Below are 24,095 nucleotides of genomic sequence, written 5' to 3'. Positions count from 1 at the left end.
TTAATGTTTAAGTAAAAGATACCAAAACTTCGGGTAATTGACACAACCAAAAAGATTTTACCCTATTATCTCTAAAACTAAGGGAGTAGCACCCAAAATAAAATTGCTGGTATGTCGTGTAACGTGTCACCACCCCCCCCCCCCTTTTCTTTCAACAAATGCTTATCATGGTACCTCTTATTTTAATTTAAATACCTAAAGTTTTTAATAGATATGAAGTCTACTTTATTAAACACTTTACAATGTTAAAGTATCCCCCCCCCCCTTTTAATATGAAGTTTTAAAAAAGATTTTATAGATAAAACCTTGACAATGCAGGTTTTATATATTAAAATAAATGTAGCATTCATTCCTGATAAACTGTAGTCTGTGAATCTTCCAAGTTCCATAGTTTAACATCTATGAATTCAATTCTGTTATGAGGATTGAAATCTGAATATTCATATTCAGAGTCGTCAGAATCGCATGCAAAATTTTCATAGGATATCTAAAATAAAAATTACCTAATGAGTTTTGATGAGGCTTTACAATTTTAACAACCCTATTATAAAGAAAAAATGTTTTTGACAGTGAAGCTTTTCTATAGATAGGTTCGGTCCGTACGTCCGTCTGTAACTGATAGCTCATATAGTTGATTTCAAACTTGGCAAGGTGAATCTTGTAGTAGTTAGGTATAATTTAGAAAGCGTAGTATTTCTATAATAATTACCAGAATGTCCGTAAATACATTTTAAACATGTTTATTTTTTACAACAAGTTTAATGTGTTATAATCATCCTATTTATCTGATATTGGAATAATGATTCCTACTACAACAAGGTACAATGTTATAAGCGAAGCATCTCTATAATCAAGTCCTAAAAATGTAAGTATGTCCTTAAACAGTATTCTGTATTAAAGCCGTTTTGCAACAAATTTACTTCCATTTTTATTTTGACATTATACCCCCCCCCCCCTCCCTTGTTATACTCAAAGAAGTAAAAAATCAGATAGGAATAGCCGAGTAAGCCAAATGCATAAAAAACAGTCATTTATTGGTATGTACTAGTTATATTTTTTTCTCCTCTTTCATAACCAACAAATGATAAAAACTGATTTTGCACAAATTAAAAAAAATATTCCTGTTTTTTATTACACCTAAATCAATTTAAATCTAAAAAATGATAATAAATACCTTGTAGCCATAAGCATATTTCCTTCTTTGATAGACAAGGCTTTCACTAGCATTCAATCTCTTTACATAAATATTCTGTAGAGACAACCACTCAAGAGTTGAACTTGAAGCTTTAATAATAGCAGCAGCATTAGTTGAAGGTATATCATCAGCTACAAATGATGTCAGTTGCAGTTGTATTCCTTCCATGTCAATTTCCCCGCCAAATTCTTCACCTCTAGCTCCAAAACTAACCATACCGTGCAAAGGCTTCTGGTTTGAGAACCAGCCTATTTTCTTCAAGGTTGGACTCGAACATTTGATTAATGCATTAACAACACTTGTTGGAATACACTCGAATCTTAGAGTATCAAGTTGTGTTAACTTAATGCTTTCTAATTTTGTTACATCAGCATCCCTAAATTTACAATCTTCCATAAAAATAGACTTCAATGAGTGCTTGCAGTATTCAATGGCGGCAGAAATAACATCACCACAAGTTTCATCAACTTGCAAATGTGTTAACTGAAGATTTTCCATCGAGTTCACCAAACCAGGGGTTGTCAAATTAATCATGTTAACCAAAATAAGCTCCTTTAGAGCCGCATGGCAGGATCTAATGATAGATTCTACATGAAATGGGCTTGCTTGGCTGGAAGTAAAATTTATTAACTTTTTCAGTTGCATTGGTTCCCTCATCAGATGTCGTTTTCTTGATATATTAACTAATTTTAAACGCTGTAAAGTTTCTTGAGATGCAAGCAAGACTGGCTCAACAATATTTGAAGACACATTCATTGCTTTGAAACTCTTTAGATTTGGCAATTTCATCTCATACATCTGTTTTCCTACCATTGCAGAGAACAAATCATCATCTGGCTGATAAATCTCCATTTGGTACTGGGAGTATTCAAAGGACTTGAGTGTTTCTGTAGTACAGTTGAGTAGTATAGCAACATTATCAAGAGAAAGATCTTCAACTTTTAGCTCAGTGAGTTCTAACTTAACTTGATCCATATTCAATCTTCTATGCCAATCTTTCTCCATATACTCAGGCAGAGACAATGTCAGAGACTTCAATGATTGGCAGCTAGATTTAATTAATATTTCTGCAATATTTTGAGGAATGTGAACAAGATCCATTTTCACTAGTCTAGGCTTTATTTCACATAGAATAGTGGGGTCAAAAACTGTAGGATAGCAATCCTCTTCTGTTTCGCAAAATCTTATTCTTAAACGCTCCCAAACAAAGCTTTCAATTGAAGCACTACACCCTTTCAAAATGAGGCAAACATTTTTATCATTCAGGCCCCTCAATTCAACCTTCTTAAGATTTATAAACTGTACATCTTTGAAAGCATTATCAAGCTCGTTTTGTTCCCCTTTGATGTATCTCAATTCCAATTCTTCTATGGTCTTTCTTACTGTTTGAAGAACATGGTCTACAACACTTACTTTGGCCGAGTTTGCATATAGCTTCTTAATCTGGAGTGTGGCAGGAACCAAAATGTCAACTCCTAGTAGCACAGAGGGTAATCATAGTTTAAGTTATTTAAAAACATAGTGGGGGGGGGGGGAGGAAGTTCTGTGCTTAAAAAGGAAGGAAAACGCCAAAGAAAATACTAAAATCTAAACTAAAATAAATAGGGTACCTAATCCACAAAGAACAATAGAAAAATCATAAAAATTGTTTCTATAAATAAGAAAGGGGGGGGGGGGGGGGCGTATTGACATAAATATTAAATATCCTTATTTTAAAGTAACAGGATGTGTGTCTGTCTGTACCGAAATTTCTCGCTAACCGCTTAAACGATTGGGTTCTCCTTAACAGAGTAGCTTCTCATAGGTCCCGTGAAGGTGTTTTCTTAGGGGGTGGGACACCCCCAACCCCCCTTAAAAAATGAAAATACCTTCCCCCCCCAAAAAAAAATTTTCCAGCCCCCCCCAAAATTTTTTTAACTTTTTCTTTTCAAATCTAAAATAAGAAATTGGGTTATCAAATTCAACTCTCCCCCCCACAAGTGCCCCTAGAGGCCTCAAGGGGCGTAGCCGCTAGTAAATAAATAAGGTACCTAATCCAAATAGAACAATAGAAAAATCATAAAAATTGTTTCTAAAGATAAGAAAGGGGGGGGGGGGGGATGCGTATTGACATCTGAACATAAACAGTGAGCACAATGGTCTAAATATTGAGCTAGATACTTGAAACTTAGTACATAAGCCTAGTCCTATAGGTAGGTACTAGATCTAAATGAAAAAAATTATTTTTTATTATTTTTGGTTAGATAAAAAAACCCTGCGGAAATAGGATTTTTAGGCCTTTTAGAATTATTTTGATGTAGAAACTTACTTTTATTGTTTTTTCTTCAGTTTTTTCCTTGAATACACTTTGTCTATTCATAGGGACACTATTTAAGATGATTGAGAAAGTTGGGGACCGAAAATTAAACAAGGATGACAACATCCATAAAAGCGAAGCACTGAAATGGTAGAACAAACAAACATTAACACTTATATAGTGTCAGAACTGAATAATCAGAATGTAAATGTATACTAATCGAAGCAAAATTGTAAGTAAATTTGTTGAAAAACTGCTTGATACAGGATAATGTTTATGGACATACTTACATTTTTGAACTTGATTATAGAGTTGCTTCGCTTATAACATTATACTTTGTTGTCCCAGGAACCAACATACCAAAAATCAGATCAATCGGATGATTAGATCTCATAGAAATTTGTTGTTAAAAAAGTAAAAAAATCAACATGTTTAAAATGGACGTACAGACATTATGGTAATGATTATAGAGTTGCTACGCTTTCTAAATCGTACATAACTTCTAAATGAATCACCAAGCAAATTTTGAAATCGATAGGACAACTCTAACATGCATAATTTAACGAAAAAAGCTATCTCTCTGTGACGGACGGACCCTAATTATAGAAAAGCTTCGCTTTTAAAAACCTATAATTTGATATATGACAACACAAAGTGTGAAAAAATTCACTTAACCCCTGCGATCCACACACCTAGCCCGCTAGGGTCGGTCCTCGACTTTCTGAATCATACGAAATAATGTCCTTGTGAATAAACAGCGTATTCAAGGAAAAAAACCTAAGGGAAAACAGTTGAAGACAATACAGACCAAAAAAGGCCTAAAACTCCCATTTCCGCAGGTTTTTTTGTACATAACCTAACCTAAAAATAAAATAATTTTTTTTTTCATTTTGATGTAGTAGGTAACTTAGCTTATGTACCAATTTTCAAGAATCCAGCTCAATCTTTAGACCATTTTGATCACTGTTTAAGTTCAGATGTCATTACGCACTCCCCCCCCCCCCCTATATTATAATTAAACTAACATATTATAGGTATTAATTTTAATTAGGGATTTCAGAAGCTTTGAAGTGGACTAGGTAGTATATAAATAATTTACTTTTCTTTGAATAAGTTAAATACTTACCCTGATTTAAGATGCAGAGATGAGCTAGGGTGTCGGCATGGTTTGCAAGAAAGGAACAAACATTTACTTTATTGTCAGCTGGGGCAGGCTTGGCACTTGTTTCATCCAAGATCAAGTACTGTAGTTTAGACATCTTCACATCATTATCCGTTATGCTGGAGGCGTAGCTTTTTAGAAGTGCAATGTTATCCTTATATTCTGCTAGAAAATCCTTTACTAGAGTTGTGTCAAATTCAAAACAGGTGAAATAAATTTCAATGGAATCAAAGTCCCCAATTTCAATATGGCGTTTCTTGGCTATGATCAGATAATCCACGAGTTCTTGTTCCCTTTTAACTTTGTAATTCTCTCCGGTAAGAACTATCCTCCATTTTCTCATGGAAGGATTCAGGGCTACTACACATTTCTCAAATGCCTTAATGAAAAGTATTGTACATATATCTAATGAAGGTGACTTCAAACTGGCGATATTATTAGCTTAAAGGTTATGAATTAGGATGTGCGTGAAATTTTAAAACAAGGATAACATAATTTTAAGTAGCAAATAAGAAAAAGAAAAGTCAGGTAAATAGACTGACAAAGCAAATTATTTTAGATGCCAATGTTTTTTTCTATTTACAATGTAATTTATCATAGGTCGACCTAGTATGTAAATACTTATTTGTAGAAGTTACATTCTTTAAAGGTACCAAATATATTATTATAGAGAAAATTTGCTTTAAAAAAATACTTAAACATCGCAGTTAGTTTTCTGCTGCCAAAATTAAATATACCCTAGAAACTAGTTTGAGATTATTTTTATCATCTAGATCCAGATAGGGCAGAATCATTCCAAATTCATCATCATTTAGTAATCCAAAGTATCCAACAGCAGATAGTTCAGGTTGGCTGGTGGTATTCTTCACAGGCTCAATATCCATCATCTTGGTATCTGAGGTTTCTGCTTGACAATCCTTCTCCAATTCCATTCTAAATTGTTTTTAAAAAAAATAATGGAAATGCAACTTTTTGAAACAATAACAAAGGAACTCAGACAAAGACAAATAAAATATAAATGAGTTACATTACTGAGAATTGGCTTACCAGTTAATTCTTTAATGTGGTGCAATAATCTAAAGTTTTGTAAGTCGTCAGACTAAGTTCATGAATTTCTATTTTTTATTTAAAAAAAGTAAAGTATATTACAATATATATTACTTGCGGCTTCGCCCCTAAAGGCCTCTAGGGGAACTTGAGGAAAGGGAGTTGAATCCCATAACATATTTTTTTAAGTAAAAACAATTGGGGAGGAAAAGGGTGCGTCGACCCCCTCCACCCACCTCCCAACCACATTTTCTATTTTAGTTTTTAAAAAATAATTTAATTATTATATTATTTTATTTGAATTTTGAACTCAGCAAACATTTGATAATATTTTGTCAAAAAATAGAAAACCATGGTGAACCTTAATTTTTTTAGTCGATATAACGATATTAAACATAACCCTTAAGGTTCTTAGAATCACTTGCTCTTGTTCGTGGATAGTCCCCTTTTATTTGTAGAAAATTAATAATCTTTTAACAAGATTAGTTTTCATGAAAACTGTATTTCAAAATATAAAAGGTTTACCTACTGCACATTCTTTTTGTAAACAGTAATACAAACCACATAGAACGTCATAATATTATTTAGTGAAACTTGCAAGATAAAAAATTTCACAGTATCTTTTCATGCTTATTATAGGTAAGGTTAGGATTAAGTAAGGGTTAGAAAATGGCAGCTGTAGGGGCTTCAAATAGAAGAAAAGCTACTGTAAAAAATGCGAGAAAAAAAAACGAAACTTTAGATTCTTGACCAAGTTACGCCATAATTCTTAAAGACAGACAAACATAGATCATTCTACTTTAGTAGATAGACAATATTAGCGTAGACTTATCTAAATTAAAAAGTCGTTAGGTCCACGTTTTCTCAACAGAAGCAGAAATATTCGCCAGCTTTCAATGAACTCCTACAAAACAAAAGATCACTTTAGGTGATTTTTTGGGATGACAATAAGAAAATCACCTCTAGAAAAATAGTAACTATAAACATTTTTTTTACTTTTTCTTTATTAAACTAAAAGGGATAGTTGTATGAAGTGCTTTTCAGACACCCCCCCCCCCCCCACCTCAAATTTCTTTAGGGGCCTCTAGGAGCGTAGCTGCTAGTATATAAAAATAGAAGGAAGTTTTGATTTAATTAAAAACATTGAAACTTGAACGTACCAAGGACAATAAATTTAACTTCTCAATATTTTTGAAGAAAAGTTTTAGTTATATAGATTGTAATTCAGACCTTAAAAGCTTTCGTTTCTCATTCCTCTATCTTATACAGAAAAGGCAAACAAGGACAAAAAATTCAAAGGTAGCAAATATTGCAGATATACCTAATAAGTTCACTAAATTACGAGGAAAAGAAGTAGGTAATCATTATATATAAATATATTTTTTGCGTTAAAGGGGGGGGGGGGGGGCGAAAGTGATACTTTTTGAAACCAAAACTATAAGTCAAGGGAACTCAACTAAAAAAAGAGTTACAGGTCTGACATTTTGCATGGCAGTTGCTTTATAGGGGTACAATATGGAACTGTGAAAAAACGGCGGCGCAACCGCCGAAAACCGCCGAGAAAAGGCAAAAAAAAATTCGGCGGGAAACGGCGGTTGTGCCGCCGTTTCTTCACAGTTCCATATTGTACCCCTATAAAGCAACTGCCATGCAAAATCTCAGACCTGTAACTCTTTTTTTAGTTGAGTTCCTTTGTTGACTTTTAGTTTTGGTTACAAAAAGTGTCACTTTCGCCCCCCCCCCCTTTTAATGTTTATCTCACGAGAGACCTAATAGACGAAAAGAGAAACAAAGTGAGATATAAAATACCTGTAAAATACCTCTTATGGGCGAGGCTGACAGCCCGAGACCAAAACCAGTCCGAGTCCACCAGCCCAGGAAAACTAAGGGGAGCAGTAGTGTCCCCTTTTCTGTCCATTCACCCTAAATAATTCCAGTTTAGTCTTGTTAATCTTTCTAGGTTTACCCTTGACGTCACCCTTATATCCCCGCTAGAGCCGCAGCTCTTAGAGGGATTTTTATGGGGTGAGTTAGAGTTTCCCTTTCTCTTTATTCCTGAAATGGTTTAGATTAGTATAGCTGGGTCCAGTCTTCCTAAAACTAGTTTCTAAAGGTTAGTAGGGAAAGATTTGGTGAAAGTGTAGAACGCAGGAGATAAAATGCGCGCGCTTGATTTCTTCACGGGAAAGTTTTCAGTTGAAGGTAAAACATCAAACTGTTGATTAAAAATGTCTTTTAATGCAAACATGGAGCTTTGGACTGAGATGAGTGAACGTTTACAAGGCCTACGAGCGGCTCTGATGAATAAGGCTCGGACTGACGAGGAAAATGTCAAGAGAGAGGTTGCAAAAAGTCTGTATAAGAATGGATATCTAACAACCCAGCTTGAGTACAGCCGACCCACCCCTGAGCACCCTGCGGATGCCCAAGCTGATGAGTTGGCAGCGCTCCAGCACGAGGTTGATATGCATGAAGCTACTAGTATCGCTATTTAAGGCTTTCAGCCCTAAGTACCTAGTTAAAACTGATTTAATTTTCAAAAATTCAGATTAACTACCTAGTTTTATCATGAGAAATGTTGGTGTTCTATCTACCATTTATGAAAGTCTAACTCTAATAAATCTGATAAAAATCTAATGTAACTTGTTATTTATACTGTACCATAACCTGTATAGTAGTTGGATGTTTGCCTGTCAGTAACTCTTAAGTGTCTTAAGTGCGATGTCTACAATCATATAATCATACGATTAAGTTATCCTTAGTTTAAATTGGCTAGGTTTTAGCCACCTTAACTTGCAAGGTTTTTGCAAGTGAGAATCAGCTAGTTTTCCTAGCTTATATGTAATAATATTGCAAGGTTTTTGCAATTTCCTTTTCCTGTGTGTCAATATTTTTTACCTAAAGATATTTGGCTAGGTTTTAGCCATTCCTGACTTGCAAGATTTTTGCAAGTATAATCATAGCTAGGTATTCTAGCTTTCGTTACCTAGGTATTTTTGCAAGATTTTTGCAAATGTTGGTCGACTAGTTTTTCTAGTCTTATAGTATAATGGGCTTATTTTCATTCTAGATAATCGAATCTACGCGTTGCTTTAATAAACTTAAGTACGTTATCAAGGTTAAGGGTGGGTAAATCTATAACTCGCAAGAAAATATGTCCTAGATGTTGTTGTCTTGCATGGCTGAAGGCTGGGCACTCTGTTAGATAGTGTTCTACTGTTTCAGCATCGTCAAATTCTTCGCACTGTTTGCATGTAGGTGCGGCCTCTATTTTCATGTTGTTCAGATGGTAGCCAAGTGTTGCATGGCCTGTATAGATTTGTGTGATCATGTTCATCATCCTTCTCGGTTTTGTTATCAGTTTTCTCCATAAACCATTCTTGACACTGGGTAGCATCATTTTTGTTTGTCTACATGTTGTGATCTTCTCCCATTCTTTCTGCCAGTTTTTGAAGGTGAAGTCTTTAATTTCAGCTTTTATATTTGCATCTGAAATGGGGATGCATTCTCCAGGTGTGTGTATTTTCATCATTGCCCCTAGCTTCGCTTTTCTATCGGCCACCTCGTTTCCAAGGTGGCCTTCGTGTCCAGGTACCCAGGCCACTAGCACTCTGTTGTCTTCTCCAAGTTTGTTTAACAGTCTTTTGGTCTCAAAGATAACTTTGCTTCTTATTTGATAATTTTGAATTGCTGTTATAGCAGAGGTGTTATCAAGGTAGAAGTTTACCGTCCTGTTCCTTATGTTGTTTGATATGAGTGTGAAGGCTGCTTCTGCCAGCGCTAACAATTCAGCTTGATAAACCGTTGTATGGCTACCCAGGTGTTGGGCGCCACTGATCTTAAGTCCTCCTCCAGTAATAATGTAGCCAAATCCTGCTCTTCCTGCCATCTTGCTGCCATCTGTGAAGCATGTAATTACTTCCTGGTCCTTTGTTCCTGGCTTCAGGTTACTTTCTCTAGCTTCTTGTCTAGTTCCAATCTTTGTTTTAAAGTGTGTAGGTACAAACTGTGTATGTACCATTCTGTCTCTTGGTAAGAAGATTGTTTTAATGTTCTTTGCCAGCTTACGTATAATAACTGCATGTGATTTTTCACTGACTATTTCAGCCTGCTGCACTGTCCAACTGTTGTTCCATATCAGTCTTTTGTAGGTGTTGATACTTTGTGCCTGAAGGTGGAAGACTATAGGTTCTAGTCCCAGCATCACTTCCATCCCCGCCGTGGGGGTGGACTTCATACTGTTAAGTATGGCCAGACAACCTTTCCTTTGTACTCTCTCCAGTCTTTTTCTGTTCTTTCCATTTAGTTTACCTGAGATACCTTCAATCCAGATCATAGCTGCATACGTCAGGACTGGTCTCACTACTGCTGTGTAAAGCCATCTGCATATCCTTGGGTTGAGTCCCCAATTCTTGGATATCATCCGTCTGCAATACATCATGGACATGGTTGCTTTGTCTGTTATGTTCCTTATATGAAGATCCCATTTGAGATCGCTTCTGAATGTTACTCCAAGATATTTCATGCTTGATACATACTCCAGCTCAGTTTCATTCATGTAAATTTTTGGTAGTACAGGATTTTTCTTGTTGGTAAACAGCATCAGTTTGGTTTTGCTTGCTGAGAAGCTCAGTCTGTGGTCTTTAGCCCATTCCTCCAGTATGTGTATGTCTCTCTGTATATTTTGTGCACAAGATATTTCATCCCAGCCGATTGAGATGTCAAGTATGTCGTCCGCAAAAATGTAAAGGTCTGTTGGGTTTCTTTCTGGCATTCTATCACTTAGGTTCTGCTGATTATTATTCCATAGGTGAACGCTTGCTACGGATCCTTGTGGTGTGCTTCTAGTTGTTTGCTTGGAAACCATGACGTCATCATGCATAGCTGTCACTTTTCTGTTTTTAAGCATTGCTTCTGTCCACATTACAGTTTGTCTTGATGCTCCCATCCGCTCCAGGTTATGTATCATCATATTTATGGAGGCGTTGTTGAAGGCGGCGTCGATGTCTGCGAACAGAACAATCGCACACTCGCCATTCAACTTTGCTTTCTCAATTTTCGCCACTACTGCGTGAAGACAGTCCTCTGTATTGGTGCTTTCCTTGTATGAGAATATTTTCTTGCTTGTTTTAGATCTAAGATGATTTTCACTAACTTCCCAGTAAAGTGTTCTTTCTAAACCCTTTAATAGGAAGCTAGAAAGGCTAATGGGTCTTTTAGATTTAGGATCAAGGCTGTCTTTTTTACCAGGTTTATCAATAAACGCTACCCTGGTGTCTAGCCAGGTTCTAGGGCACTTACTTTCCCTCACACTTCTACGCCACATCTTCACAATGTCCCCCCCAATGATTTCGATACTTTTCTGTAAATGACACGGATAAATGCCGTCCATACCCGGAGATTTAAACGGCTTGAAAGATTTCAATGAATTAGTAACTGTTTCAATATTAATAACTCTTTCAATATCAATAAAATTATTATTATTACTATGGTCATATGGTTCCGTATGTCTGTCATCTTGTTCGTCCGGAAAATGTGTATTTAATAAGACATTTAAGGTATCCTTGATGTTTTTTGTGTACTCCCCATTAGGTTTTCTCACAGTACCCAGCTCTCTGTTGTTGTTCATCTTCATCAGTTTCTGTATCCTGGCTGCTGCATCAAGTCTGTCCATTTCCTGGCACATATTGTACCAGGCCTTTTTCTTAGCTGATTTAACTAATGTATCATGCCTATTTCTAACCGCCCTATATTCTGCTGCTCTTTCTTCATTATTAAATCTACCTACCCTTCTCCTATGGAGGTTAACTAATTTCTTACTAGCCTCAAGGTTCGAGCTCCACCATTGTGGACGATTTTTTGTTCTTTTCTTAACACTAGGACAACTATCATTGTAAGCACCTATAATATCATCCCTGAGCTGGTCTGCAGCTGTATCTAAGTCTACCAAATCAACATTACCTCTTTTATTCCGCTTTTCTTGTAAGATCTCCTTGTACCTCCGCCAGTTGGTTTTCTTTATACATCTAAAATTATCAGAGTTATTTATGTTAATATTTTCAGTTAGCTCGAAATCTAAATACGCATGATCCGAAAAAGATTCAATATCACTGACCCTCCATCCAACGACCCTATTAATCAAAACGTCCGAGACAAAAGTTATGTCTAAAACCTCGCCTCTCAAGATGTTAGAAAAAGTTGGTTTGTTACCTTCATTTAAAACTATAAGGTTTTTTGAAATTATGAATTCAAGTAAGTCTTCTCCCCGTTTTTGGGACTCCGACGAGCCCCAACTCAGATGTCTTGAGTTTACATCTCCCCCAATGATAAGTGGTAAGCTATTAACTCTGGCATATTCAACCAGTTCTATTAATTTTTTGGCGGGCGGCGATTTTCCCTCCGCCTCTGGTTCACCTGGACAATAAATAGAGCAAAAGATTATTTGTTTATTATTAAACCTGAAAAGAACTGCTGTATGATCCCTGTCCGTGAATTGGTTAAGTTGGCAACCCCTAACTTCCTTGCTGGTAGCTATACAAGCTCTATTATCATTTTCCTTACTGCAGTACACATTAATATTGTGAAAAAATTTTACCTTATTATTTGAAATGTACGGTTCTTGTACCAAGATAATTTTTCGTCCAAATCCTGTCCGTTGGGCATTTGTTGTCGTCATCGTTGTATCAGTCCGGTCATGGCTCCCAGTTAGCCTGGCCCCACATTGAACTGTGGCAGAGACAGCTTTGTGTAGGTTGGCCTGGGAGATTGGAGTATAGTTAGTTGTTAGTGCTGGGTTGGGCATTAGTATCTGGCAATATGCTCTCGTACTTTTTGTATGCCTTGTCTCTCAAGTCTTCTTTGACGGCGGTGATCATACCGCCGTCAGACAAGAAGACATATGACATACCGAGCTTCAAGCGGCCTTTTAGCCTGATCAGTTCCTTGAACAGCTTCTCATCAACCTGCAGTCCGACCGTGAAGAAGCCATTCTCCGTGTCTGACAGCTTGTTCTTGGTGATCTCTGTTACCTTGAAATGATAATCCCTGGACTCTCCAGTCTCAGGGTTGACATATTTGTCCTTTATTATCTTGTTCCACAGTTTTATCTTGATCTCCATTGTTGTCAGATCCTCGCAGAAGAATTTTGTGTGGATCTTGCCCTTCATACTGCGGTATAGTCTCTCCTGTGGCTTGTAGATTATGAATTTTATGCCCATATCCTTTAGCTCCTCTGTGTGAGGGTCCATCCTTTTAATCTCGTTCTGGACAAATTTGGCCGTGTAGTTGTTGTTACAGGCAATCCAACCTATACGGTTGTTAATTCCACCAAAGATTGAGAGGTCAAAATCTTCGTTACCACTTGTCAGGAATTCACAATACTTATTAACCATGGTGGCATCCACATGGTCAAAAGCTGCCTGATCGATAGCAATGCTATCATCATCGTAGCGGAATTCATAGATGATGTTGTCAGCTGCCAGGGTTGCATAGCTAGGTCTGCTATGAACTTCATCCATCACTTCTTCTTCTATGAGCTTTGTGATAGATGGTCCACCAGTAGATTCTTCCTTGGCTCTCTTGAGCTTGTTGAATTCAAAGTCTCTCTGTTTTTTGGCAGCACGCTTATCAGCACCAGTTCTCCTTCTCTTCTCCTGAATATCAGATATATCAGATATATTATTAGTATTTACATTTCTCTCTTTCTCTTTATTCTGTACTTCAGTCTTTCTTTTCTTTTCTCTGCTCTTGACCACAATGAAAGGTTCATTGTCATCATCATCTTCATCATCCATGTCAAGTATAGCTGGGTCTACATAGGTAATGTCTTTAGTGTTCCCTTCCAGGTCCAACTTACTGTCATTTGCAGTCCAATTAAGCTCTGTTATCTCTTCTGTTATTTGTAAGTGTCCAACAGTCTTTCTTATTTCCTCTTTTTGATTGTCTTCTAGACTCATGGCACTGAGCTCAAGACTATCATCCTTGATCGATTGTGCGTCGTTGTTAAATGAGTCATCATCAATATCAACATAATCATCATTAGTAACATTGGTTCTCGTAGACGAGTCCCTATGTACATTCTGACTTTTTAAGTTCTCAAAGTTCTTGCCTTGGGTCCTTTCGTTTCCGAAACCCCCTGGCATTACCTGTACAGTAGCCCTTTCATCGCCTTCCGCCTGCACAGGATCACTTCCGGCGTGGGTATCGGTAACCATCGGGGATGTTCCGCCCCTAGAGACCGCGCTGCCGCTACCACCGACGCGGCCCCCATCTCTGCTTGATTTCTTGGCTTGGTTCATTTTTGAAAGAAGTTCTGCAAGATTAATTTGTTATTAACCATAGACAGTTAATTTTAATTAATCCTGGTGGAGAAAGGAAAAGAAAGTAGAGGGATAGATGGAGGAAATGACAAGAGTCTGAGATCTTAAGCTACATAACATAACATCCTACTTGAATCCAATAGCTTAAAATAAGGGAAGTAAGTAAGCTATGGAAAAAAGAAAAGGAATGAAAGATTTTGTCCTAAACACAAAATAAAAACTGGAAAAACCCTGACTCACTTTTTAAAAATAGTCGCTACTAATTAAAAAGTTTAACAAAATTTACTAATTTTCACCATTGTTTGATAAAATTTGAACTTGAACTTGAAAATTTGCGGTGACGCTTAAAATAAGTGTACACAATGGTGACCCTAGCGACTCCTTACGGCGATACGTGTAACTAATCGAGACAGGGTTGCCGTCAATCATAATCGTTGGTTGTACTTTTCATCTTTATTTTCATTTAAAAACCAAAATAATCTTACTGTTGTTTGGGGGGGGTAAAGGTAAAAATTTTAAATTTTAATGTTAACATCTCTTTTTGTGAAATTATTTGCAAGAGTACCATTTTTAGGGGATAAAAGATGTGAAAATTTTCCTAATTAGACAACCAGTGGTACTCAAATATGGCGACCGTGGTATGACAGTAATTTTCTTGAAAATCACGCAACCTCGTTCCTTATAGTTAAATCTCTTAAATATTAAGATGATCCAACTACAAGTTTGGCCCTAGTTCTTTATAACCTAATTGAGAGATGTTAACTCCTAGCTTAATTTGACTATTTTACACTTGTAAGATTTGTAAAGTAGTGTCTACACACCTTTTAGTTGGGTCCCCTGGACCGTAAGCCCCCGTGCCTCGACAAGGCTTGGTGTATCTACGACCCTCTCTTAACCCACCTAGACTGATGCTCCCTTTCGAGCGGCTAGGCAAGGGAGGGCACACGGGAGAAGTGAGATATAAAGTAGCTTCTTATTAGTTACGGAAAAATAGATATTAAACTTTTTAAAAGCCAACAAAATAACGCTTTCTCCTTTTCAGAGAAATATTTGGATTTTTAGAGGAGCTTCAAACCAAAATATAGGTATGAAATTGTAATAATTTACCTAAAATATATAAGTTTATTACTCTTAGCCAAATAACATTTTTAAAGTGACATTTATGATCTGAAAAAAAAATACAAATAGAATTTCAAAATAAACAGGTACAATTTGAATTATTATATAAAAACATATGACATTTTTCTAAGAAATAAGAAGCAAAAAAGTATCTTATAATAGAATATGAACAAATGAAGTAAGTAACTATTTTAAATGAAAAAAATTGTGATGAAAATCCATTGTATTAAAAAAGATGATTGTTTGATTTCCTAATTGAACACTTACTAAAGGGCATACATCTTCCAAGTCTTATTGGAACAAATAAGATGATTCTCAATAGCTTCAAACAATAATTCATATGTAGGCAGCAAGTTATATTCCTGGCAAAAACCTACCAATTGTGTTATTTCGCCACTCCGTTCATTGTTTATCATCTTGAGATCAATCAGTTTGATATGATGAGTAGGTTCAGAATCTTCGTCTTTAGAATCATTTTCATAGGCTGGCACCTTCACATAGATATCCTGCAAACCAATCCATTCTAGAGTTCTTGGTGAGGAGGCATTTATTATTGTGGCAGCAAAACTATCCGGAATATTACGTGCTATAAATGACTCCAAGTTTAATTTGGTCCCAAAATTATCCAAAATTCCAACATATTCATTACCACGCTTACCTTCTTGGTTATTAAACCAACATAATCTTTCAAGTGTTTTAGAAGATTTAATCAGCAGAGAAACAATATTGGGCTTCATGTATTCAACTCTCAATATTTGAATCTGTTTAAATTGTAGATCTTTCAACTTTTCTTCTTCTTCAATTGAGAATTCGCATTTTTTTAGATCTAAAAACTTTAATGTTTCCTTACAACTTTCAATTACTGGAAAAACTATCTCTCCCTTTAAGGAGCTACATTGAAAGAATTCAAGATTTAAAATAGCATTTGATTCTGGAAAGGTATGAGGACTGTCTTCTTTCATTCCTTGAATGACTAGTTCTGTCAAAGTTGAACAGGAAGATTTTACGAGCAAACTTACTTCACTAGCAAAAATATGAATAACTGAGACTTTATTTAGCTGTTTGAATTGCATTGGCTTCTTCAGCACCGGGCCATCATTAAAATATTTCCATGGGCACTTTAAGGCAAATGACTTCAATGATTCTTGGGAAGCTAGTAAAACATGTTCGATTATAGGGGACTTGCCATTACACTTTAATTCTCTCAGGAATGGAAAATTAATGTTTTCAAAGATGAGTTCCAATTCATATTGTGTCATGAACCTATCATAACAAGACTCTAATTCCAAACTTTGTAATGATGCACTTGAACATTTAAGCAGTTGGCATACATTATCTATTGTAGAATTTTTGACCACAAGCTTAGTTAGGTTAACACTGATGTTACTCAGATCAATTGTGACCGACATATTGTAAGCAGTATAATATATTCTATCCAATTTTAGAATCTTCAAAGTCATGCTTGATACCTTGACCAAGATTTCAATAATAATTGGTCTAATATACACTAGTTCCAGACACTTTAATCTTTTCATTTCACTCAAATTATAAAAGCATGCATGGTCACTTAATGAATCTATTTCTCCATTACTACCAATGACATAAATATCCCAAACAGGATTCCAATAAAACTTGACTATGGTTGTTTTGAACGCATCTAAAAGTGAAGCAATTGATAAATTACTTAATGCAAGTGCAGTCAGGCTCCGTAAACTTTTGAATTCCGCTGTTTTAAGAATAGAATATATATCAGAAATTTCGCAGATACAATTCAGACGTAATTCTTGTAAAGTTAGATGAGAAGAAGCCAATATTTTTGCAACAACATCACCCATTAAAAATTGCCCATTAAATTTCTTAAGCTTCAAATTCTTGGGAATATCAATGTCTGTTCCAGTCAGGGTCAGATCAATTATAGTTGGGGCATGATTCTCTAAGAATTTGAACACACTTTTATGGTCAACATTACAATCATAACCAGGTTCAGCATCAATTGCTCCAATAAGAATAAGGCGTTGCAGATTTGGAAAAATAAAAACAGGATTTTGTATGCTTTCTAAACAAGATTTAATACAAGTAATATGCTCTTTCCACTCAGCCAAGAAATTTATTGTATATGATGAAAAATTGAGACAGGTCAGGCATATTTGTATAGAATGAAAATCGCCAATTTCTTCATGTCTTTTTCTTGCTTTATTCAGCAAATCTATTACTTGCATATCTTTGAACCTTGTTGGAGTATTTTCACCAGAAATGTTAACAGTCCACGTTCTCATTGTTAGATCTAGAGCTGTAACCCGTTTCTCACAAGTCTTGGAAACAAGTTTTAGATTCTTTTTGTCCTCTAAACTCAAATGCTGCAAGATTGTAATGTAAACATCATCAACCAATATCCCCAACACACTATCCCCAAAAGTGTATTCGTCCACTTGATTACGAATCATCTCGTCTTCGCAAGGTGTAATAAAATCTTCTTCGACATCCATTCTGAAAAGTATATAGGTAGTACCTAACTAAATTTAGAAATCGATAGGTAGGTATAGGATTACATAAATGATGCACAAGATTTTCATATACTCTTATAAAGTGATACTCCCAGCTGGCTAAAATAACCCCCTTTCCCACATACCCTCCCCTCCTACGGGATGAACGAATTGACCAATAAATGAGGCCCGTATTAGGAACCTTACTAAATTGATGACAAATATTCCCCTTTGATTAAAATCCCAGTACGTATTTTATATCCATTCACTTAGGATAGTTGAGAGTAATGCAATTTACGAGTTGGTTGTACTGAGACCCGATTTCAGAAAACGAATGCAAAGCCAGCATTAGTAAACTTATATATTAGAACCGTGTGCCATATAGAATTTAAACCAAATAATTTTCGGCACTACTAAAATAGTCGTCAATGCGTTTTGGTAAAAATAACACAAGCATCTTAGTTGCAAACATCACAAGAATAAGATTTTAAGGCCTTACGATTTTTCAAACTACGTAATTGGAAATCATATTCATAAAAATATTTAAACTTTAGTTTTTATCATTGATCAGGGGAAAAAGTGGATTTACTTAATTTTTAATGAATTCAATGCATTTCTTAGAACTTTCTTTTATTTCAATTTTGTATTATTGGGGCACCTTTTTTTGAACAATGGTTTATAAGTCTGTTGATGTACCTGTTTATAAGTTCTTTAGCTCCTAATTTCGTGCAATTACAACATCACTTATGATCAACATTTATTTTTCAATCTGAAATATACAAGCAATGTTAAAATCTGACCTTAAGAGTAAAATTTTAACAATAATCGAAACTTAAATCAATTTTATTTTCCATCTTTTTACTATTAATCACAATTTTAATTAAATTCCCGGAACAAAATTCAAAAAACTTTTTCTTTTAATATTGTTTACACTTTTCTACCTGGCGCAAAATCCGCTGAAACTTTTAGCGGTCGAAATGTCGTCTTCGGTAAAAATTTCACGGCAAGCCCAAATAATAGTGAATGGCACATATTATCAGGGATAAGACAATAGCCGATAAATTGATGTTTATCCACAATGATGATACACAAAATCAACCCAAAATTAGTGGTTGCAACGTTTGACAACCCAACATATAGAACCATCCAATCAAAACTAAGTTGTTAAGCCAACGTAAAGAATACGTTATTAAACATCCCAATGTCCCCTCTCTGACATATCATGGACTTGTTAGTATATATAAAAAAACATAAAGCTAAGCTCAAAAAGCAGACGTTCAGTCAAAAAATGTATTAAAAAACTAAAGGTTAAAGCTTTAACAAAATTTCAACATATATCCCAAAATTTCTTTAAGAAAAGTTAAAATTGGACATACATTAATAGAATGAAGCTTTGCTTATAAACATTGCACCTAACCACTGTCCGTAACGGCTGGACCGACCCTAATCATAGAAAAGCTTCGCTTTTAAAAATAGACAAACAGGTCTCTGGTAATGACCATAGAGTTGCTACTTTTACTATGATACAAAGTTTCAAATCGATTGGTGCCTAGATTAACGGTAAGACCGAAACTAATTATAGAAAATCTATGCTTTTATAAATTTAAGGCAGATTAACTTTTGAACATACGAGTACAGTACAATTTAGTAGAATATAAAAAAAAAATTACAATACATTTTATAATATACATTAGTACAAAGTTTAAGTAATCTTTTTCAATTAAAGAAAATACTTTTTTATATCTTTGGTTATTTCAGTAATTTGTGTAATTTTAACTTCTTGTTATTTGTTGCAAATATGCCTAAAACAAGACACGTTATCAATAAAAATATTTCTACTGTTGAAAAAAGACAGGGCGTTTGAATGTCTGTCAGTTCGTTAAATGTCATGTCACTGTTATCCTTTACGGGGCAATAGTTTCATGGTAGCTTTACCACCAACCGCCCCTCCCCCCACCCCTACTCTCTTCCAAAGAAATTTCCCCCTAAAAAATAAAATTTAAGATGGGAGGGGTCAAGGTTCAAATCCTGGCTTTCATACAACTTTGATTCAACTCGACTCTGGTTATAATACATTCAAGTTTGTTTCAATTAAAATGTGTCTTTTCCTGCCTTTGCTTTAGTATGATTTGGACTTAGTTTTAACACACTTTTATAAGCTTTTGATGCTTCACTCATTTTTCCCCATCTGAAAAAAAATCATTTAATAAAGATTTTTGTGGCGCATCCACAATAAACTATATACCTATTTTATTGAGTTAAAATAATAAAAGCTAAGAAAATTTCTCAACTTTGTTGATCTGGTTCAGTTCACTATGTGTTACTAAAAACGATTATCTCCAAAAATCTATGAACTTTAAAGGCCTCTAGCTGACAAACGGCTGAACTTACATGTCATGCCCGCACACCATGTAATGCGGCATAAGAAGGCCAAAGAATAATATGGAATAGTCAAGATTCAATGAAGCACAGGGAAAGCTTCACTAAAGAAAAAACGTATTAAATATTCATCTGCACTGCGAGATAATTGTGCATTATTGAGTAATGCCTTTTCCTGATTTTTGTAGGCCTTCTTTTGTCGTTTAAAATTTTGTGTGAACATAATATAGACGTTCCGCTGTTTGCCCGTTACCATCCTTTTAAAGTTCATAGACTTTTGGAGATATTCGTTACCAGGAACATTTTTCTGTGAACTGCACTAGATCCATCTTTGTTCTGTGATGAATTTACTAAACATGTAGTCTCACGGACATATCCCTAGTTATAGAGTAGATGTGCTAGGTACTTATGAAAAATCATATTACCTATGGTAAAGGACACCAAGATTTAATAAATATGATATTTTTGTTTCCATTTTCAAAGCTTCTAAATAGTTGTATTCTGATTCTACATACTCGCCCTTAATTGAGAGGTTAATATATAAAAATAGTTTAAATATAGTTTTTTTTTCTTTAACATGCAAAAAGTTTTAATCTAACAAGGATGACAAAATCATAAAAGCAGAGCTCTGAAACGGTAGGACAAACAAACATTAACACCTGTAGAGTTTCAGAACTGAATAATCAGAATAAAAATGTATAAAAGTTGAAACAAAATTGTAAGTAAATTTGATGAAAAACTGTTAAATACAGTATACTGTTTACGGACATACCCACATGTTTAGAGCTTGATTATAGAGATGCTTCGCTTGTTATAACAATGTACATTGTTACCTAAGAATCAGTATTCCAAAAATCAGATCAATCGGATAATTTAAGAACATAAAAAATTGTTGTTAAAAAAGTTAAAAATCTACATGTTTAAAATAAACGTACGGACTTTTTAGTAACGATTATAAATTGCTAAATAGCACCTAACTACTACAGGAATCACCATGCAAAGTATGGAAACGATAGGATAATTCTAACCTGTTTAAATTATCGAAAAGAGCGGACCGATCCCAAATATAGAAATGCTTCGCTTTATAAAAGTCGGTTTAATCCTATTATATAAAGTAGTAAGCGTTTTTTGTCTGTCCCGAAGGATCTCGCTAACCGCTGATCCGATATTGTTCTCCTTTACAGTGAAGCTTCTCATAGGTCCTTGGAAGGCTTTAAACAATTTTTGGGAGCGTGTCTTGACCCCCCTCCCCCCAAAAAAATATTTTTTCACTCTTTTGAAACTCAAATTTAAAATGGGAAGTGGTGGAGTTTTCCCGCTCCTACCTTAAGTGTCCCTAGAGGCTTCTAGGGGGCGTAACCGCTAGTTAAACATAAACTATTAACGATATTTCTTACCATCTTTCCATAAATGTTACCAAGATGAAATCTAAAATCTGACTTATCAGGAAATAGTTTGACTCCTTCTAAAGCAATTTCCCTGGATAAAAAAAATTATACAATTATTTCACTATTTTCTCTGAGAAGTAATATTCGACTTAAGTGCTTACATTTCTTCAGGGGTGTATATTCTGCACAAGATTAATTTTTTAACCTGCTGCCAAAGATGGGAAAACAATACTTTCAAAGCTCTTTAATTTTTCACATATTCCCCCCCCCCCCCCCCATTTAGCAGGGTAACCAGTGCAGAATATACATCCCTCCATTTCTTTAAAATTCATGTCTTGTTTATAAAAAAAAATACCTGCAATCGGCAGCAATACTCGCAGCTGCCCAGTCCCCACCATATTTTCGACTATTTTGAGCCGCCCTTATTTGACAAAAACCCAAACATTGGACTGTTTATTACACTAGTCCCCAAAGTTTTATAATAATGTTTTCTTATTACTTGGCTTAACAACTTCTGGGACTTAGTTAAGTGTCCATATGTTTCAACCACTAATTGTTATCTTTGTAAGGGATAATTTTGTGTATCATCATAAGGAATGTTCATCGGTCATTGTCTTATCCCTTTAGATCCCCGTAAATTACACATTAATCAAACACCACGAATAGTTGTTTACTATACCTGGCCTCGTGAAATTTGTCCTGATTATCAAAGAGAATGATAAGATTCATGTAGGAAAGTACATGCCTCCATGAAACACCAAGCCTGAAAATAAGGAATAAGCATAAAATTTACACAAGACGCGAAATTTTGTTTTATCAACTTGGCTAAATCTCTAAACACACAATTAGAGGACAAATTGTTGTAATTATCAGAAGCTTCACTGTATAGAAGAACCATATCAGTTCAGCAGTTAGCAAATTCCTTCGCTACACACAAACACACATAGACATCATGTTTCTTTCATATTAGGATAATAGTTCACCTAAAGTTTTGTTCTGCTTGGACAAAATCTGACATCTTTAAGTGCAGTACTCCTAAAACAACTTGAAATAATTTGATGTTAACCATTGACAAATGATTCAATTAGGCGAGATTTTTCCAAACTACGGGAGATTTTAAGTCCTTCCTCTTACAATTCCAAAAGACAGAAAAAGTACCTATTATAGATTTGGTTTTAAAATGGGCCCTCTTTATCTTTTAGATTAGAAAGCTTAGAATAAGGACTAAATTTTAATTTTAGTATTGTGTAATAAATATTTTCACTAAATAACCAATTTTAAAACTTTTTTGAATCATCCAATGAACAAAAAATTTACTTTTTATATTCGGACGGCAGGCAATGCATTAATTGATTCGTTGTCTAACTATTGAAAGTGTAGGTATATATAGTTACTTTTAAATGTAATACTACCTAGGTTGTAAACACAATCAGGATATGGGTATCTAAGTTCCAATGCGATATCAAAATGCTTTCTGGCACCAGAAAAATCTCCAGTTTTCATCAAAACTTAAATAGTAAAAAATAAGGACATGATTTTTTTTGATTACTCCCACGCAGATTTTCATCAACATGGCTACTTTATTAGTCACCAACGGCACGCCCCTAGAAGCCTCAAGGTGCACTTAAGTGAAATGGGGCGGGGGTCCCGGGGTTGTCAATATTTCAATTTCATATGGTTTTTAAAAAAAGAATTTTTTTGGAAGGGAATTATATCTTTCTGTTTCAGAATTCTCTTTTGAATGGTTTAGTTACCCTCCTGAAAGTAGTTATACACCTTCCCTGGACATATAAGAAGCTTCACTGTGAAAGAGAACACTATCTGTTTAGTAAATAGCGAGATCTTTAGCTACAGACACTAGAAATTCAATTACTTTTGTGTAAGGATTAAACAGACTAACATTTTATTAATAATTTTTTTTCAATTTGCCTCTACAAATTAGACTTTTTGCTGATCTTATTACATTAAAACTATTGTTAATTTGTAATAACCTATCTACTCATGGACACATACATAAATGTCCGTATAAATCTATGAAAAATATGTTATGTACCTATTCCCAAATTCATGTGAGCCGCAGGAAACTCGGGATTAATGTTGACTGCCTTGGTCAGTAATGCCGTCGCCATCGATAGATCACCTTCACCTATCAACAATAATTATATTATTATAAGATTAAAACCATTGCAATAATTGCTGAGTAATTTTTTACCACAGTTATTTTTATAACTACTAGCGGCTACGTCCCTAGATGCCTTTGGGGAACTAACTAGGGTAAGGGAAAGAAGGATGACCCTCTCCTTTTTTTAGTTAACAAAAATAGCTTTTTTTTATGGGGAAGTATTTTCCCAGGGTGATTCTCTTTGGAGGGTGGAGGTACTCACCCGCATAATAAACCTTTCTTGGATTTTTTAAGACGCTTTACTGTAAAAGCCTAAAAGAAACCATATCGTTCCAGGGGTTTGCGAGATCTTAAGCTACAGATAGACAGACTTACATCAGGCTACTTTTATATGAGTATAATATAAATACGAAATAACCTCTTATAATGTTAGCCAGATTGTTCAAGGCATGTTCAAACTCTGGGGCTAAAACAAAAATAGTTTTAATTCATTCCTGAATGATTTGATGAGGTGAAATAAAATCAATAACTTTAATGGTCTTTACAGATGAGTTTTCTTTGCATTTGAAAAAGATGACATTTCTGT

At 35.0% G+C, this 24,095-nt stretch overlaps 4 protein-coding genes across 8 annotated transcripts in view; all 4 read right to left on the bottom strand.

Moving 5' to 3' along the window:
* Positions 1-341: 341 nt before the first annotated feature.
* Positions 342-18,391, bottom strand: LOC145319021 (uncharacterized). Its single transcript, XM_080160837.1, has 5 exons — positions 18,317-18,391; positions 5,391-5,586; positions 4,618-5,032; positions 1,175-2,670; positions 342-487 (listed from the first exon to the last, which is right to left on the bottom strand). The coding sequence occupies exons 2-5, from the start codon at positions 5,583-5,585 to the stop codon at positions 347-349; spliced, it is 2,247 nt and encodes a 748-aa protein (XP_080016963.1). The 5' UTR covers position 5,586; positions 18,317-18,391; the 3' UTR covers positions 342-346.
* LOC145319023 (uncharacterized) lies at positions 6,528-15,119 on the bottom strand. Its single transcript, XM_080160840.1, has 4 exons — positions 13,845-15,119; positions 11,662-13,352; positions 7,510-7,623; positions 6,528-6,604 (listed from the first exon to the last, which is right to left on the bottom strand). The coding sequence occupies exons 1-2, from the start codon at positions 13,995-13,997 to the stop codon at positions 12,477-12,479; spliced, it is 1,029 nt and encodes a 342-aa protein (XP_080016966.1). The 5' UTR covers positions 13,998-15,119; the 3' UTR covers positions 6,528-6,604; positions 7,510-7,623; positions 11,662-12,476.
* Positions 8,762-12,363, bottom strand: LOC145320057 (uncharacterized). The gene is made up of 2 exons (XM_080162496.1): positions 12,296-12,363; positions 8,762-11,726 (listed from the first exon to the last, which is right to left on the bottom strand). The coding sequence occupies exons 1-2, from the start codon at positions 12,361-12,363 to the stop codon at positions 8,762-8,764; spliced, it is 3,033 nt and encodes a 1,010-aa protein (XP_080018622.1).
* LOC145319022 (protein O-mannosyl-transferase Tmtc4-like) overlaps positions 18,377-24,095 on the bottom strand; it is a 9,055-nt gene continuing 3,336 nt past the window's right edge. Inside the window, exons 8-17 of one of the 5 annotated variants that reach the window (XR_013879655.1) lie at positions 23,928-23,975; positions 23,441-23,533; positions 22,800-22,895; positions 22,371-22,422; positions 22,067-22,150; positions 21,397-21,478; positions 20,425-20,519; positions 19,733-19,808; positions 19,239-19,422; positions 18,377-18,561 (exon numbers count right to left, since the gene is read on the bottom strand). Coding sequence is in view for 1 of the 5 variants with exons in the window: in XM_080160838.1 (XP_080016964.1) it covers positions 19,393-19,422; positions 19,733-19,808; positions 20,425-20,519; positions 21,397-21,478; positions 22,067-22,150; positions 22,371-22,422; positions 22,800-22,895; positions 23,441-23,533; positions 23,928-23,975 (656 nt within the window). In the remaining 4 variants the exon portion in view is untranslated. Of the gene's footprint in view, positions 19,423-19,732; positions 19,809-20,424; positions 20,520-21,396; positions 21,479-22,066; positions 22,151-22,370; positions 22,423-22,799; positions 22,896-23,440; positions 23,534-23,927; positions 23,976-24,095 lie in introns of all 5 variants that reach the window. The other 4 variants (XR_013879653.1, XR_013879654.1, XR_013879656.1 and 1 more) reach the window with 4 other exon arrangements.

The sequence above is a fragment of the Acartia tonsa genome, chromosome 5 (genome assembly GCF_053477335.1).
Source record: "Acartia tonsa isolate MP-2025a chromosome 5, ASM5347733v1, whole genome shotgun sequence".
NCBI classification, from domain to species: Eukaryota; Metazoa; Arthropoda; class Copepoda; order Calanoida; family Acartiidae; genus Acartia; species Acartia tonsa.
The sequence above is the reverse complement of the archived record's forward strand: the minus strand, read 5'-3'. Positions and strand labels throughout refer to the sequence as shown.